Raw genomic sequence first — 18,227 nt, forward strand, 5'->3', positions numbered from 1 at the left:
CAAACACATTTTGGGAGAGATTTTTCGACTTATAGGCTAAGTAAAAGTTAACTGCTGGCGTGCATGTGATTAGTTGCCATTTTGAACAGTTACTGACATCTGATGCAAAGAGAGAGCATGACTTAAACTCCTGTACGTCTTCGCAACACAGCCTGTATTGCCTGTTTGATCCCTTGTGCCAGTTCCAAGTATAGTCATGTACAAGATGCATTTGCATTTATTGGGTGAAAAATTGGGTTGGATGCTAATGCAACTATAGCAAGTTGTGGCTGAAAGTGGGGTGTCCAGGCTTTTGGGGGGTGGGGGACGGTCAACATATTTGCTGCGTACATTTTGGCACTAGGGAAATAGGGTTGACCTTTGTGCCGGGTCGAGTTATATATGATATTTATCCTATCTGAATCCTTCATGAATTTGAACACCTCTTATTAATGCCCTCTTCAACTTTCTGCTCCAAGGATAGCAAATTTGTTTTTTTCAGTCTATCTACATAACTGTAGTTCTTTACCACTGAAAACATTTTCATAAATTTTTTCATTCGATAGGACGTGAAGGCTTTGGAGAAGATAAAGAGTGGTGCCCAGAACCAGACACAATGGGCATGATTTTACAGCACCATGCGTGCTCCAAGACCAGAAATTCCCACGCCAGATCAACACCAGCTACAATTCCTGCAGTGGGTGGGACAGGAAAAATTCCATCCAATATTTTAGCTGGAGCCAAATTAGTGTATTTGCTATAGATCTTGTATAACTTCCTAGCATTTGTATGCTGTGCCTCTATTTTTCAGGGCAATGTGGTGCTTTCACTTTGGCGTTTTGAGACACTGTAAAACATTACTTAGCTAATACATTTTAAATAATTTTTGTTCTTTTTCTACTACTACATCCTACACTGTTGAAATCTTTCCATAATCTGTAATGTGCTTCCCTTTGGACTTGCATTGCAGAATCAACTCACTATTCCTACTGAATGGTGATACAGCAAAAAAAAGTCTCATTAGCAAGCTCTTCAGTATTTATCAAATGATTAGGTGAAGAAAAGGAAGCAAATTCACACCTTTTGAAATTTGTTTCATGGGAGCGGATTCATTACGGAGAAAAAATATTTTGTAACAGGTTGAGAAATTTAGCAACGCCTTTTCAAAACAATTTCATCTGAAGTGAAACACTTTGAACAAGAAGATATTAACTAACAGATGTCCTTGATTAAGGCAAGATTGGAGATAATACTGAAATTTCACAAGTTGGAATTGACTGTGGCCAAAACAGAAAGCAAAAGTTTCCCAGAGAATGTGCCCCTTCCCCGAGAGTAAAGATAATTCCATCCTCGCCTGCATATAGTTAAGCAATGAGGGAAGTGATAGTATTCTTACAAGACTTTTGGCAATCCAAAACTCTTTGGAGAATACCACTTGTAATTCTTGTCCAGTAGGCCATGGTTCTTCTCTAAAGAATGCCAATGATAAATAAAGAACTGAGAGATTTTAAGGCAGGCAGTTTTATGCTTATTAGGGTGAAATGTGATTACAGCACAATCTAGACTTCTGAATTTGTACACAACCAGAATGACTAAAGTGTCCATCATAGGAATAACTACAATAATATTATCAAGCAGAAATACTAAATCATATTCTAGAAATTATGAATGAAATAATATCATTTCAGTTTTATAATCTACAATATGGTAAAAATATTTAGCTTTTATTAAATGATGGTACAATATTTACTCACTTACCTGTATGGACAAACATGTGTTTCACATAGTTTTGCTTTGCAGTGAAGGTTTTATTACAAAGAGTGCATTCATAGGGTTTCTTTTCAGTTTGTCCACTTGTACCCTGGATTGTTGACTGAGATTGTTGGGGATGCAACTGTGTAGTAAAATTTGTAATATTGGGTTGAGGAACTGTTATAAATTGTGTCTGTTGGCTTGTCAGTGGTTGTGGCAAGGTGAACTGAAACAGTTTGCCACTGGTAGTGCTCTGAGTGGTGAAAAGTGTTGGTATGTAGGTACTCCCAGCAGTGCCGATGACTGGAGTAGTGCTGGTTAAGGTCAGTGGCATTCTCAAATTGGTGGCAAGGGTGTCTGATTGCCTCAGATAAAGCTGGGTGGTTGTCAGTGGCTGAGTGTTTTGTGTCACTGAAATTACAGAGTTTATCGCAGATTGCTGCAATTCTTTGTCACTTGCAATGTTTCCATCACTGCTTTGAGGCCCTGTGGTGTCCATTTCAGTTTCGTAAGCCCTATCCGGGGAAGAGGGATTTATGCTGTCGGGCTGCTGGCTGTCTTCAGCAGGAAGCTCATTCTGTTCGGCTGGTCTTACATCTGATTGTCCCCCTCTGCTCATGCCAGCAATGAACTGCTGGTCTATTGGATCGGTTTCAGTCCCATTGGAAGAGCTAACGCCAGAGTCAAAGCTTTCTCCTTTTGGCTCACTCTCAGTACCTTCAGCTTGGTCAGTATCCTCATTGCACTCTTCGGATTCATTTTGCTCTGAAGTGTTTTTTTTCTGCTGCCCATAATAATCATAATCATATTCATCTTCAGCCTCCTGCTTGATGTGAACGTTGCCTGCTATGGTCTGGATACGAACTGGTCGTGGTTGCTTGCGGCAGTGTGTGGTTTCTGGGGTGGAAAGATATCTCTCCATCTGCTGTGTGCGTTCTTGTATTCTTGTTATCCATGCTGGATCATTTAGATTCTCTTCTCTCTGCATAACTAGCTGTGTGCTGTGATGGCTGACCACTGGTGCACTGTAGTGGGATCTCTCTCCTGTGCCATTTTGTACTGGCACTCCAGAGCAGGCATAAAGGGAAGAATAAATTCTTTCGACATTATGCTGTGAGCGAGCTTGAACATAGCCAGATTCTGTATCACTACTCTGCCCCGATGATCCAGACTCTGGTGTTCCTCGCGGTGTTATTTGGTTCGATTCCCTTGTTGTAGAGTAACCACTGCTCACCACCGTTTGTGAAACAATGCGGGTGCATTCATCAATAACTGTTTTGATCTGCAGAATGCTGGCTGCTGTGAGGATTTGTAAGGCTTCACTTTGGGACACTCGGAGCACTCCGCTGTACATGAAGTCAATCAACTTCTGAACAGACTGCACTGAGACGACAGATGGAATCTCAATGTCACTGTAGCCCAAAAGCAGTTTGTCTTGGAAGAAAGGGCTGCCAGCGGCCAACACACAGCGATGAGCTCTGAGCATACTCCCATGGATTCTGACGGTCACATCGCAGAAGTGCCCCCGGTTTCGTTGCTCATTTAGTGTCTCGAGCACAGAGTTGCTGAAGTTGTGAAGGTTGATACTGTGAATGCGCTCTGTCATTCCCTTCCCATTGATGTTACCTGGTTTTGAACAGAAAATACTTGTTTTTACAGTTTCAGAAAAGTTAGCTGATGACCCATGCAGAAAGATAACATGCTACTTTGAGTTAACAATCCAAATGCCTTAAATGAAAACAGTGAAAAAGAAAAACACAAGCAATTAAAAACAACACTGATGGTATTTTACTGCTATTAAAGTTCCAGAATTAATGCAGAACATTGTTGCTCTACAATTGCTTGATGGTAAGGAGAATATTAAAGTAAATGTTTAAAATTAGGAACTGTTATACTTGAGAGTGAATAAAAGATATAATATACAAAAAGAGAGAGTAATGTCAAATTGTAGAAACCAGGATCAAGCAGATTGTTAATTATCTGAATGATGGAATCAGACTTTTTTTTAAAGTATTGATTAACAATGTTTAGAACTATCATATTATTTTAAATGTATATAATTTCAATTTTAGTCTGGGCCAGCACTAATGCTGAATGCTCATGTGCTCTAGAAGCATGGCGCATATTGTAGGAGATAATAAATTATGATACCATTTCAGGTTCTCCAAATAACATCTGCAGGTGATTACTGGGATAATCTACATTCAACATCCATTCTACGCCAATAAAGATATTGTTTATTGTAGAAAGATTAATTTCATGTGATCACTGTGAAACAATGTTATTGGCATTGATGTCAACATTTAAAAATTATCTTTTAAGTCCAACTCTTTTTAAAAAAGGGCTGGCAGTATTCTTTCTACCTAATCTCCTGTAAAATGTACATGCATAATTATTTCAAATAACATATTTTGATTTTATTCAAGTATGTGTAAAAGGTTCATCAGCATTTTCCAGTATTTGTTAAATACCAATATATTGCAAATTAAATGGATGCTCATGGCTGTGATCACACCAAACACTTAGAGAACTAGGAATATATATGAGTGAGGAAAGGAAAAAATGAACAAAATGGGTAAGTGGAAATGATTACAGCGTAATCAAATGATGACAAAATGAAACCAGAGCTTAGGTGATTCATGACTTCCAAATCTAAGGATCAAATCATATGATTTGTAATCATTCCTTCCTGTCCAATACATTGTATAACATATAGACTAAAATTTGTAGAAGTGCATTTTTCAATCTTTCTTCCCTCCCTTTCCCATAGGGGACAGGCATCAATAGCCATGATGCTCCATTAGATTAACATATTGTACAATCATTGTAAGATTACATATTTAATTAGATTTTTAAAAAATACTTCCATAATTAAAAAAGTTACAAGGGCAGAAGTTTCTCACCACTGCAGATGTATGTGGCCACCATCTTGAAAATCTCCTTGTGTGAAGAAAGAAATTCATGGGCCATCTCCTCTCTTGCAATTGAGCATATTATTGGAATGATTCATGGAGCTAAGATGTTTGACCTTACTGTATATAAAGACAAAACAAAGTTCAAATACTACAGATCTACTTCATATGGTACAATTTTGTACAGCAGCCAACACTGATTTTACCAATTAGATGATTCAAAGCAACAGAGCTAAAAACCTAGCTAAAATTCTTGGTCCAATGCAGAATTTGTTCACTTAATGACCTAAGGAGGCCAGGAATTTTATTTTTCACCGAAACTACGGAGATTCTCAAAATGGTGGTCAGAAATGGAGGATGAGGAAGGCTGGATGCCAAGAAAGATGAATATTTTTATTAAAGATTGTTGGAACAATAATGAATTCCAGTTATTTTGTAAATACTGATGGTAAAACAAGATACATAACATATCAAAAAGAAGTTCTGAAGCCCAATTAATACATTTGTATGAAATAATATTAACAAAACAATCTGAAATAACCACTGGCCATTTTTCAAAATTACAATAAACACAGCACCACAAATTACAAATCAAAAGCTCTGATTAGAATTTAGTCTAGGAAATTTGACAAATTTTCATTGTTAGTTTTGATTTCTTATTCATTCCAATGGGATAATTAAATAGAATTTCACCAAAACAAAAATAATATAGAAACAGGATACAGTTTTATAGCTTCACATGTATGCTGACAACAGACAGCTCTACCTCACTTCCACTGTTACTGCTTATCAGACATCCAGCGCTGGATGAGTAGAAACGTCCTCCAATTATACATTGGGAAGACGCGAACCATCATCTTTGCTCCCTGCTCCGAACTCTGCTCCCCACCTACTGACTTCATCCATCTTCCTGGCAACTATCTGAGATTAAATCCGACCTTTCACAACATTGGTGTCATATTTGACAGTGAAACAAATTTCTGAACACATATCTGTTCTATCACAAACACTGCTTATTTCCACCTCCATGACATGGCCAGACTTCGCCCCACCTCTGGCCACCTGATGCTGGAATCCTCATTTGTGCCTTTGTTACCACTAGATTTGATTATTCCAACACATTCCTCATGTTCTCTCACAATCTACCTCCGTAAACCCAAGGTCACCCAAAACTCCACTACCCAGGTCTTCACTCAAACTAAATCGCCTTTCACTGAAAGAAATGTGAACGCTCTTATACTTCTTGCATCTTTTACAGTTTCCATACCTTTTGTATTATAAACTGTGTGTTTTGAATGACTTGACATACTTGAATAAGATCTGTGCGACTTAGAATCGCAGAATCTCTACAGTACAGAAAAAGGCCATTTGGCCCATTGAGCCTACATTGACAACAATCTCACCCAGGCCCTAATCCTGTAGCCACACAGATTTACCCTGCTAATCTCCCTGGCACTAAGAAGCAATTCAATATGGCCAATCGACCTTGATTAAGAAACACCAACAAGAATTGATGGTGTGAATTGGTATTGTGAACAGGAAAAGGGAAGTAAGGATACTTGTCTGAGCTTCGTTATCAGTTGTGATTAAAGGATATACTTTGAAATTTTTGGATCAATGGACTTTGGAGCTTTAATTAAATAAAGACACCAATTATTAAGTTTGGAAGGTGTTTATGCAGGAAAAAGTTAATGATGGCCAGTTTAGGATATGCTGTTCTGATTGTAACCATGTGTTAGTGAACATTGTTAAAAGAAATAACCAGATTAAAGCATAATGACAAAACCAAAAAAAAGGATAGTGCTTGGCTGCAGAGGATAAAAGAAATCATTCAATGAGATTTGTTGCATGTATTTCAAGAAGATACAGGGAGAGAAGGTAGCTATGTGTACTTTCAGGGTTGTGAGAAGCAAGAATCATTTGAACTAAGATAGTAATTGTCTTTATGTATAACTATTGCTGTTTAATAAATTGTTCTGAGAACTCTGTATTAAGTGTCTCCACATTGGAGATTTATCGTTTGGTCTCTGAATCTCTTAGATCGCCTATCAGCCCTCTGCTCACTGACCTACATTGGCATCAGGTCAAGCAAAGCATTGATTTTTTAAAAAAAGTCATTTTTTTCAAATCCCTCATGGTCTTGCCTCCCTTTCTTTTTAATCTCCTTGAGCCCCACAACCTGTTAAGATATCTGCTGTTCTAATTCCAGCTTCTTGGGTATCCCCAATTTTATTTGTCTATCCACAATCACACACATTACAAATGATTATTTATGATAATTGCGAGATTCAAATACATCAGTACATATGAATTATTGCTATATTTTTGTATGGAATTTTCTCTCGATGAAAAGAACGGGAGAATCATAATGTAATAATAGGGAAGAAAGCCAGAAAACTGAAGCTTCACGTTATTCATGGAAATAATCACAGTTAATTACAAAACATGAATTTACATATTCACAACTGCACCAAAAGGAGAGAAAGAAGAATGGGTATTAAGAATAGGACTTGACATTACTGTAGATAATTACTCCATTGCTGGCTATGCTTTCAACTGCCTAGGGCCTAAGCTCTCCAATCCACTTCCTAAAATCCTCCCTTTTCCTTTAAAATGCTCCTTAATGTCTACCTCTCTGACCAAGCTTTTGGCCATATGCCCTGATATTGTTTAATGTGGCTTCACATGAATAACTTATTTCTTTCATGCGACTTGGGCATCTCTGGCGAGGCCAGCATTTGATGTCCATCCCCAATTGTCCTCAAACTGAGTGGTTTGCTGGGCTTATCAAAAGAAATTAAATATTATCAACCACATTGTTATGGGTCTGCAGTGGAATGTAGACCACGCTTGGTAAGGATGGCAGATTTCCTTCCCTAAAGAACATTTGTGAACAAGTTGGATTTTTACAAAAACTAATCATAGTTTTCATGGTCATCATCACTGATATTAATTTTATATTCCAGATTTATTAATTGACTTTATATCCCACCAGCTGCTGTGGTGTGATTTGAACCCATGTCCCCTGAATACTAGCCCTGCGCCTCTGGATTACTTGTTCAATGGCATGGACATAATGCCACTGCCTCTCCTTAAATTCTATTGCAACTATAAGCAAGTTTATTGCTTTGTTAAAATCAAAATAGTGCGGATGCTAGAATCTGAAAGAAAAAACAGAAATTGCAGAAAAATCTCAACAGGTCTGACAGCATTTGCAGAGACAGAAGAGTGCCAATCGTTTGAATCTAGATGACTCTTTGTCAAGCTGGCAGATTACCCAGTTCTGATGAGGAGTTATCCAGACTCAAAACGTTTGCTCTGTTCTCTCTCCACGTATATTGCTTTGTAATCTTTCCGTAAAGCACCCAGATTACAGATTAAATGCACTGTATAAATTTTAAAATTATTTCTCAGTAATATGGACATCACTGCTAGGTCAGCATTTAATGCCCATCTCTAACTGCCTCAAACCTCTGCAGTCCATGTAGGCACATCCACAGTGCTATTAGGGAGGGAGTTCGACCCAGTGACAGTGAAGAAATGTTGATATATTTCCAAATCAGGATGGTGAGTGGTTTGGAGCCACATTTGCAGCTGGTGTGCTTCTATGCATCTGCTGCCCTTGCCTTTGTAGGTAGTAAAGGTTAGAGGTTTCAAAGTTGCTGGCGAAGGAGTCTTGGTGAGTTGCTGAAGTATATCTTGTACATTGTGGAACATTGGTACAGAGTGTGTATATCATCAGGTAAATGCCAATGTTGCAGTCGTACTCGAACAGCTTGGCTAGTGGCATGATTTGTACAAGTCTTCACACTACTGATGGAATGTTGTCAGAGTTCATGGCCTCTTCGTTGCCTTTAGCTGTTTCTTGATATGAATCGAATTGGCTGAAGCCTAGCAAAAGTGATGCTGGGGCCTCTGGAGGGGGCTGCAATGGATTATCCACTTGACATTTCTGGTTGCAGATGGCTGCTAATATTTATGCATTGTCTTTTGCACTAGGCTAGACTCCCCCATCATTGAGGATGGGGACATTTCCTGCTTTGGCTAGTTGTTTAATTTTCCACCACTATTCACAACTGGATGTGACAGGATTGCAGAGCTTTGGTCTGATCTGTTGATTGTGGGATTTTTAAGTGTTGTCTACTCCATGCTGCTGCTTCTGTTTGGCATACAGCTAGTCTTATGTTGTGGTTTCACCAGGGTAAGACCTCATATTTAGGTATGCCTGGTGCTGTCCTGGCATGCTCTCCTGCACTCTTCATTGAGCTACTGGTCACTTCCCACTTTGATGTGATATTACAGTGGGAAATATGATGGCCATGAGGTCACAGATTGCGGCCGAACACAATTCTGCTGTTACTGATGGCCCACAGCACCTCACGGATATCCAGTTTTGAGCTGCTAGATCTTACCTAAATCTATGCCCTTTAGCATGGTAATAATGCCACACAATAAGTTGGAGGATATCCTCAGGGATTTTAAAACCAAAGCCCAACCTATCTCTTCAGGTGAATGTCATAGCTCAATTCTTCAGTACATTTTGAAGAAAACAGGTCATTCACCCAGTCAACTGTAACTAGTAAAGGATATTGGTAGTTCGGTTCCAAACAGCTAGAGAAGATGGATGATGGAAATATGGCAAGTGGGACATTGCTTTCAGAAAATAAAAGCATGGATAGGGGTTTCAGCAGCAGCGTGCAACAGGTAGAGTGGATCTGGGTGATGTTGAAAAGTGCTGTACATAATTGATAGCACATAGGCCCAGAATCTCATTTTTGTTTTGCATAATATATCAAAGTTTTGTCAAGTGATCTGGATAAAGACAAATGGAGATGAAGCACAGATCAGATTTGTTGTAAAACGGTGCATGGGAAACAAGAGAAAGAGTAGGAGGAAGAGAAGAAACTAGTGTAATTATTTGAAAATCAATAATTAGGAGGGAAAATAAAATCCTTTATAAACACTATGTTACATATCTGTTGCCAAAGTGAAGGATATCTCAAATCAGCTTGAAAGAATAATGGAGAGGGAGAAGGAGGAGGGCACAGTGATTTGAAACACATTGAGAGTAAGAGCAGGCAAAGAGTATACAAGAGGACCTTTTTTTTAAAATTTATTTTTTCATGAGATCAGGGTGTGGCTAACTAGGCCAGCATTTGTTGCCCATCCTCAATTGCTCTTGAACTGAATGGCTTGCCAGGCCATTTCAAATGGAAGTTAAGTTCACGTTACAGTGACTCTGAAGTCACATGTGGGTCGGACAAGACAAGTACAGCATACTTCTTTGCCAAGAGGACATTTAGTGAACCAGATGGGTTTTTGTTTAATGACAGTTAATGATAGTTTGCTGAGACTAGCTTTCAGCTCTACATTTATTAACTGAATTCAAGTTCTACCAGCTGCCGTGGTAGGATTTGAACCATGTCCTCAGAATCATTAATCTGAGCCTCTGCACTACTGATCCATTGACATTATCACCATGCCAATATTTCTCCCTGACTGGAGAGTTTGGGGAGCACCAGAAAGGAGGAGCTACATTACAGAACAGGATCTCAGGAGTTATAATCCCCAAATTATTGCCTAAAGTCCACATATAAATTGGTGTAGGGTTAAAAAGATTAGGGGGTGAACACACAGCTGAAAGATTTGGTTAGAAGAGATGAGTCCCAGATCATGGGACACTCTCACCAGTACAAGTTCAGGAATGAACTGTACAATTAGGATGAGATCCACTTCAGCCTAGCTGGGATCATATAGAATCATAGAACGATAACAGCTCAGGAGGCTGTTTCGCCCATTGTCCCTGTGTTGGTTCCCTGCAAAAGAGCTCAGCTACTTCAACTTCCTTGCCTTTTTCCAGTAGCCCAGAAAAAAAACAATTCTATTGTGACAACTATCCAATTCCCAGTCTTAGTGGAAAGAACAACCAGGGCAGTCACAGGAATTACAATCTAGTAAATGAGGGGTGGTAGGATAGCTCAGGTGGAATTCGTAGTATGACATAGTTCAAAAACAAACGAGAGAGTACTGATCAGGCGGAAAACAATAGCAAAGCAATTGAACTAGAAGAGAGGAATAACAAACATGAGTAAAATATTAGAGCAGAATCATGCTTTAGGGTGTGCAGCCCAAATAAGGATTCTTTGCACAAACACACTGAATATAAGGTACAAATTGGATGAATTCAGGGCAAGTTCAACTTGGAGGGTAAAACACATGTCACAAAGCTATGCTGTTTATTTTTGAAAATATGATTTTTCATCTTTCAATGGCTGGAAATTTTGCAATTCAAACTGAGACACAGCGAGCTACTTAAAATGCAAGGCTGCACTCCAAGGTGAAGGTGAGAACCAAATACATCAGCCTCAGGGGACTGTGGAGAGAGACAGTTCCTATAATGCAGCCACCCATTGAAATTTGTGCCGAAGGAAGAGATATTAATAATGCAAAATACTGGATATTGAAACACTGGTTGCCACAGGCAGACACACCCAAAATCTCTCAGAAATTCACATTGGTGAGATATTTCAAGACCAGGCTGCTTAGCCACTGGTGATTGCAAATGATACAGGCAATGTTAAAAAGTCTTCAGCACAGGAAACAGGCTTAAGGCTACTCATACTCCCTCTCCCTCTTCTGGAACAAGTGTGTCACCTGGTTTGAGAAGCCAACTCTACTAATAACCTACCAACGGACAGAGATCTTGTAATACTTGCAACATCTACATCTGACCACATCCAAGAAAGCAACTAACAACAGTGTTTAAAATCTATGCCGTAAGGCCAATCAAAAAATGACGAACCATTTATCCCTTCACTATTTTTACTACTCGAACTCTCCTTATTACTGATACCTCTGTGATGTGTGTGCATCTCTGTGAGAATGTGCACAACGACTGCATGAGGGTTGACTGCTTGATGTCACATTTTTCTCAGGTTAAGTGGTTAATAAATTTAGTCTTTCTTTGACTGAATAAACCTTTATTTGATCTGGCCTTACTGTTCCCAGTTTAAACAGTTAAATACATTATGATTTAGAAAAGCTACATCATTGTGAAAAAGAGGATTTTTTTCACTTGGTCATGGGATGTAGGTGTCGCTGGACTGGCATTTAATGCCCGTTCTTTGGGGCAATTAAGAGTTTCTATAGAGGAAATAGGAGTGGGATACTGGAGAGTATCCCACTCATGATCAGCCATGATCATGTTGAATTGTGGAGCAGACTTGAAGGGCCAAATAGCTTAGTCCTGCACCTAGTTCACTAATGTTTAATCACATTGCAGTAGATCTGGAATCACATGTCGATCAGACCAGGCAAAAAAGCCAGAATTCTTTCCCAAAAAAACGTTAGTAAACTAGATGGGTTTTACAACATTCTACAATGGTTTCGTGGTTAGCATAAGACTTTTAATTTCAGATTTTCATTGAATTTAAATTCCACCATTCTTCATGGTGGGATTCGAGCCTGGTCCCCAAAGCATTACCCTGGGTCTGTGGCTTACCAGTCCAATGACAATAACACTACACCACTGCCTCCCCCTTAAATTATATAGGTTGTGACCAACCAAGGAAGTTAGACCACAAGATATAGGAGCAGAATTAGGCTGATCGGCTCACTGAGTCTGCTCCACCATTAATCATGGCTGATAAGTTTCTCAACCCCATCCTCCTGCCTTTTCCCCTGTAACCTTTGATCCCCTTACCAATCAAGAACCTATCTATCTATCTCCGTCTTATATAAACTCAATGACCTGGCCTCCATAGCCTTCTGTGGCAATGAATTCCAGAGCTTCACCATGTTCTGGCTGAAGAAATTCCACCTCATCTCGGTTCTAACAGGTCGTCGTTTTGTTCTGTGGCTGTGCCCTCAGATCCTAGTCTCACCTACTAAAGGAAAGATCATCCCCACATCCACTCTATCTAGGCCTTTCAATATTCTGTAAATTTCAATGACACCTGCCCTTATCCTTCTAAACTCCATCGAATACAGACCCAGAGTCCTCAAATGCTCCTTATACGCCAAGCTTTTCATTCCTGGGATCATTCTCATGAACCTCATCTGGACTCTCCTACATTGAATGGAGGGGAGCTAGTTCACCCCCTTCTCACCTGGTTGTAAAACATGCCCAAGACGTGACTGCAAGATGGTCAACTCTGAGAACCAAATATACTAAGTTATAAAGGAAATATGAGAAAATAATCAAGAGATGTAGCTTTAGTGCTTAAGGATGAAAGCATTTCAATGAAAAGACAGGATATGAAGAGAGGTAAGCAGGCAGTGGCGACCTTATGGGTAGAAATAATCAACGAGGATTTAAGAGTGTAGTGGCGGGTATGCATAAACCCTCCAGTCGCAGGTTTGAAGTACAAGATTGCAAAAATGCAGAATGTTTATAAGCATGTAGCGAAGGCATTGCTGTTTGAATGGGGAATTTTAATTTCCATATCATTCGGGATAAACAGACTCGAGCACATTTCAGAAAGAGAGTGAATTTGAGTGTGGCCAGGATAGAGTCCTGCAAAAGTATGTCACAGATGTATGAAGAGGGCATGCCAAATTTTATTATGTAATGAGTAATGAAACAGATTTAGTTAATAGCCGAACAGTGAGAGAACATTTATCTAATAGTGATCACAAGATTGAATTCAACACAGACTTTGAAAAGGAGAAGCACAATATGGGGCTAAGAATTTAGATTTTAGATAAGGCTGACTTCAATGTGGTGAGACAGAGACTGTCCACAGTTAACTAGGCAACTCTGTTAATGATCCATTAACCAGAAAATGAATGGGTGGCGTTCAAAAATGAATTTGTGATACACAACCAGTTCATTCCCCCAAGGCAAAGAACTTTACTTGCTAAATAGGGCACGAATGACTCAGGAGGTAAGAGATAACATAAAACTAAAATAAAAAGCATATTGAAATGCAAAAAGTAGCACAGATCCTTGTTGAGGATAGATACAAGGAACCGCAAAGGGTGGCAAAACAAAGGGAAAACAACAAAATGGGAGATTGGAAAAAAACTGGCAAGTGATATCAAAATGAACACATTTTTACAGGCATGTTGGGGGAAAAGAGGCAGGTCAGGCCAATGTGGATCCCTTGAAAACTAACAACGGTGATATTGCCAATGGGAAATGGTGGACATGCTGAATAATTATTTTGTGCCAGCATTTACTGTATAGGAAGAGGTCAGTATGCCAGACATCGCAACGAAGCTAGCACTGAATCAGGGACGTGTGGGGAAAAATAGAATCATGAAGAAAACAACAGTACTAAAGAGTGGTAAGTACCCAAAACAAGATTGTTTCTATCCCAGTGTTTTAATGGAAGTAGGTGAGAACAATGTGGATGCCCTAACTATAATCTTCTAAAGTTTTCTTGACTCTGGGATTTTTCTTTTTGATTGGAAAATTATTCACGCTACTCTGTAAAGTCAAAAGGGGGAAATTAAGAACATGAGAACATAAGAAAAAAGGGCAGGAGTAGGCCATCTAGCCCTTCGAGCCTGCCCCGCCATTCAATAAGATCATAGCTGATCTGAAGTGGATCAGTTCCACTTCCCTGCTTTCTCCCCATAACCCTTAATTAGAAAGATAGACCACTTCACCTAACATCTATTGTCAGAAAATGAAATGGTCTGTAATTAAAAACAAGGTGATGGAAGCACCTTAAATATTTTTAGCTGATGGGACAAAACTGCATAGATTTGTAAAAAGTGAATCGTGCTTGATGAAACCGATTAAATGTTTTGAAGAGGTGAGTAAAGTAGTGGAGAGGGAAATGACAATGGAATGTATACAGGCTTCTAGAAGGTACTTTATAAAGTCCCTTGTAAGACACTATTAGTTAAAGTTAAAACTCGGAATCGAAAGCAAATTAATGATTTGATTAAAATTGGCTGACTGGCAGGAGACGGAGGATAGGTATCCTAAACACAGAATCACAGAATGGCCTCCAGTGCTGCAAATGTTCAGCCCATCATGCCGCACTACCCTCTGTAATTATTTTCCCGGAGTATTTCATCCCTTTTTGAAAGCCACAATCTGTTCCTGCCTCCCCCACCCAGTGCATTCCAGATTGTAACCATTTGCTACGTTAAAAAAATTTCCTCATTTTTGCCTTTGGCTCTTTTGTCTATCATCTTAAATCTGTATCCTCTAGCTATTGACCCTTCCATCAGTCCTGACATGTCTACCACTCACGATTTTTAGATTCTCAAATCTAATTTCAATCTACTTTGCTCAGAGGGAAGAACCACAGCTTCTCCAATCTATCCATGTAACTTAAGTCCCTACCCCTGGAACTATTCCAGTAATTTTTTCCACAGTTTTTCTCAACAAGATCTTCATGTACTTCCTGTCATGCCCAGGACTGAAGATGGTGTTTCAGATGCAGCCAAACCTTTTTTTTAATATAAAGTTTCATCATTATACTCTACAACCTGAAATTAAAGTCCAGAATCTAGTGTGGTTTCTCCTGATTGAGGAGTCTAGGACTAGGGGGCATAGTCTAAAATCAGAGCCAGACCATTCAGGAAACACTTTATTTGCAAACGATGGTAGAAGTTTGAAACTCTTTTCTGCAAAAAGCAATTGATTCTAACTAAACTAATAACTTGAAATCTGAGATTGATAGTCTTTTGTTAGCCAAAGGCAGAAAAGGCTCACAAATGTCCTGACCAAGTGTGGGACCAAAGAGCCTTAGTAAAACTGAAACCGACGGGATCCGGGGATGGTAAAGCTCTCCACTGGCTGCAGTTACACCTAACACAAAAGAACATAGGAACAAGGAGCAGAAATAGGCAAATTCAGCCCTTCGAGTCTGCTCTGCCTTCAATCAGATCATGGTTGATCACTCCCTGGTCTCAAATCCACCTCCCCACCCGTTCCCCATATCCCCTTATCCTTTTTTTTAAAGAAATATATCCATCTCCCTCTTGAAACCATTCAATGATTCAGACTCCATAGTGCTATAGGTCAGCGAGTTCCACAAATTCACCATCCACTGCAAGAAGTAGTTCCTCCTCAAGTCAGTTTTAAATCTATCGCCTCTCAACCTCAAACAGTTGAGGTCTGAGGACTGACCCCCTGTGGCACCCTGCTAGTTACATTTCACCAGCCAGAGAAGGAGCTATTTATCCTGACCCTTTGCTTTTCTGTCAGTCAGTCAATCCTCAATCCCATCTAATACTCTACTCCCAATCCCCGGGTAATGATTGCTTCTATGGAGACTAGCCTCCTCAGCCTCACAACACAGCTAGTAATCAATCCTGAGGCACAATTACTTTCATCTGCCTTATAAGTAGCTTTCCCTCTTTTATAAATTCTGAAATGGGGATATTTGTTGATGAGCACAATAATGTTCAATTCCACTTGCAGCTCCTCAGAAAATAAAGCAGTCCATGACTGTATGCAACAAGACCTGGAAAATATTCAAGAGAGCACCTAAATACTTCTGCTGACATTTGTCAGTTATACCATCTCCAAATTTGCCAGCATCAAGATGCTGACCAGGAAATTAACTGGACCAGCTTTACAAATACTATGCCTACGTTGGCATGTCAGAAGCTGGATATTCTATGGAGAGTGACTAATTCCCAAAAGCTCATCCACTATCTACACAACACTTGTACAGAGACAACAACCAGCTCTATTCCACCACCACCTCTCCCAACCCCTCATCTCTATATCATCAGACTTGTCTCACATTCTTTTTCTTTGGACTCTGTTATAAAATCCATTTCCTAAGTATCAACTCTATCCCTCTCTCCTGGCAACTAGTTGTGGCTGAATCAGACTGCTCGCAATCTTGGCATCAATATTTGCTCATATCTCTGTCATTGCCAAGACCCTGTATTGCCCTTGTCTGATCCTTGCCTTGGTTAAGACACTGCTGCAATCCTCATCTATGTTTTTGTTACTTCTAGATTTGACCATTCAAGTGAACTCCTGGCTGGCCTCCCATGATCACTAGCTTCTGCCATCCATGTTTTAACTTGCATCAAGTCCCATTAACCTAACATCTCTGTGTTCAGTGATATTTTGTGCCTTTCAGTTAAGCAATGCCTAGATATTAGAATGCTCTTCCAATTCCTATTTCCCCTGTGTCTTCAATCTTCTACATCTTATAAAACTCTGTGCTTCTCCAATTCTGGCCCCTTGAGCAGCTCCAATTTTAATCATACTGCCAATGGGGGCTGCCCAGGCTCTGAGCTCTGAAATTGCTTTCTTAAACCTTTCCACCTTTCTTTTCTACTAAGCCTTTCCTTAACATTTACTTTTTGACCGAACATTTGGTCACTTGCCCCAAAAACTCCTCATGTGGCATGTTGCTAATGATGCACTTGGGACATTTTACCATATTGAAAATGCTATGCAAATAAGCTGATGCTGAGTAGAATTCACTTCAGTTCAAAGTAAAATTCAATTTAGTAACTTAAAGTAAAGAAATCAATGTTTGGTGACCCGGAAGAACAGTGATGCCTTACACCAAAAAAAAACAAGCAACAGCCTGGTATAGAACATAGAACATTACAGCGCAGAACAGGCCCTTCGGCCCACGATGTTGTGCCGACCAACTAAAAAAGCAATGACCCTCTAACCTAAACCAATCCCTTTCCATCCATAAACCTATCCACGGATCTCTTAAACGCCCCCAAACTAGGCGCATCTACGACTGCAGCAGGCAGGACATTCCAATCCCTCACCACCCTCTGGGCAAAGAACCTATCTCTGACATCCGTCCTATAACTACCACCCCTTAATTTAAAGCTATGCCCCCTCGTGCTAGCTTTCTCCATCTGAGGAAAAAGGCTATCACTGTCCACCCTATCTAAACCTCTAATCATCTTGTATGTTTCAATAAGGTCCCCTCTTAGCCGCCTTCTTTCTAACGAAAACAACCTCAAATCCCTCAGTCTCTCCTCATAGGACCTTCCCTCCATACCAGTCAACATCCTGGTAAACCTCCTCTGCACCCTCCCCAATGCCTCCACATCCTTCCTATAATGTGGGGACCAGAACTGCACACAATACTCCAAGTGGTAGTGCACTGGAAAGCTTTAGATTGGCTAGGAGGGAGTTAAAGAGTGAGTTAAGAAGAGCTAAAAGAGGACACGAGAAGACTTTGGCTGATAGGATTAAGGAGAATCCTAAGGCGTTCTATAGATATGTTAAGAACAGAAGATTGGTTAGGGCAAGATTAGGGCCAGTCAGAGACAGCAGTGGGAAGTTATGTGTGGAACCGGAAGAGATTGGAGAGGCATTGAACCAATATTTCTCTTCGGTATTCACGCAGGGAGACATAAATGTAGCTGTGGAGAACACTGGGTTACAGGGTTGTAAACTGGATAGTATTGCAGTTGATCAGGAGGATGTGCTAGATATTCTTGAGGGTTTGAAAATAGATAAGTCCCCTGGGCCAGACGGGATTTACCCTAGGATTCTCTGGGAGGCAAGAGAGGCGATTGCAGAGCCTCCGGCTCTGATCTTCAGGTCGTCGTTGGTCACAGGTATAGTGCCAGACGATTGGAGGATAGCGAATGTTGTCCCATTGTTTAAGAAGGGGAGCAGAGACTTCC

General features: G+C 39.9%; 1 protein-coding gene across 4 annotated transcripts in view; it reads right to left on the reverse strand.

Moving 5' to 3' along the window:
* The window catches only part of zbtb20 (zinc finger and BTB domain containing 20), a 310,534-nt gene that overhangs the window by 12,748 nt on the left and 279,559 nt on the right, over positions 1–18,227 (reverse strand). For 3 of the 4 annotated variants that reach the window (XM_080203895.1, XM_080203894.1, XM_080203897.1), the window contains 2 exons: positions 4,635–4,763; positions 1,738–3,357 (listed from right to left, as the gene is read on the reverse strand). In XM_080203895.1, coding sequence (XP_080060021.1) covers positions 1,738–3,357; positions 4,635–4,701 — 1,687 coding nt within the window. In that variant the 5' untranslated portion in view covers positions 4,702–4,763. The remainder of the gene's footprint in view (positions 1–1,737; positions 3,358–4,634; positions 4,764–18,227) is intronic. The other variant, XM_080203898.1, reaches the window with a different exon arrangement.

This window comes from Carcharhinus amblyrhynchos, chromosome 15 (assembly GCF_965287045.1).
Source record: "Carcharhinus amblyrhynchos chromosome 15, sCarAmb.v2.hapA, whole genome shotgun sequence".
Taxonomy (NCBI): Eukaryota; Metazoa; Chordata; class Chondrichthyes; order Carcharhiniformes; family Carcharhinidae; genus Carcharhinus; species Carcharhinus amblyrhynchos.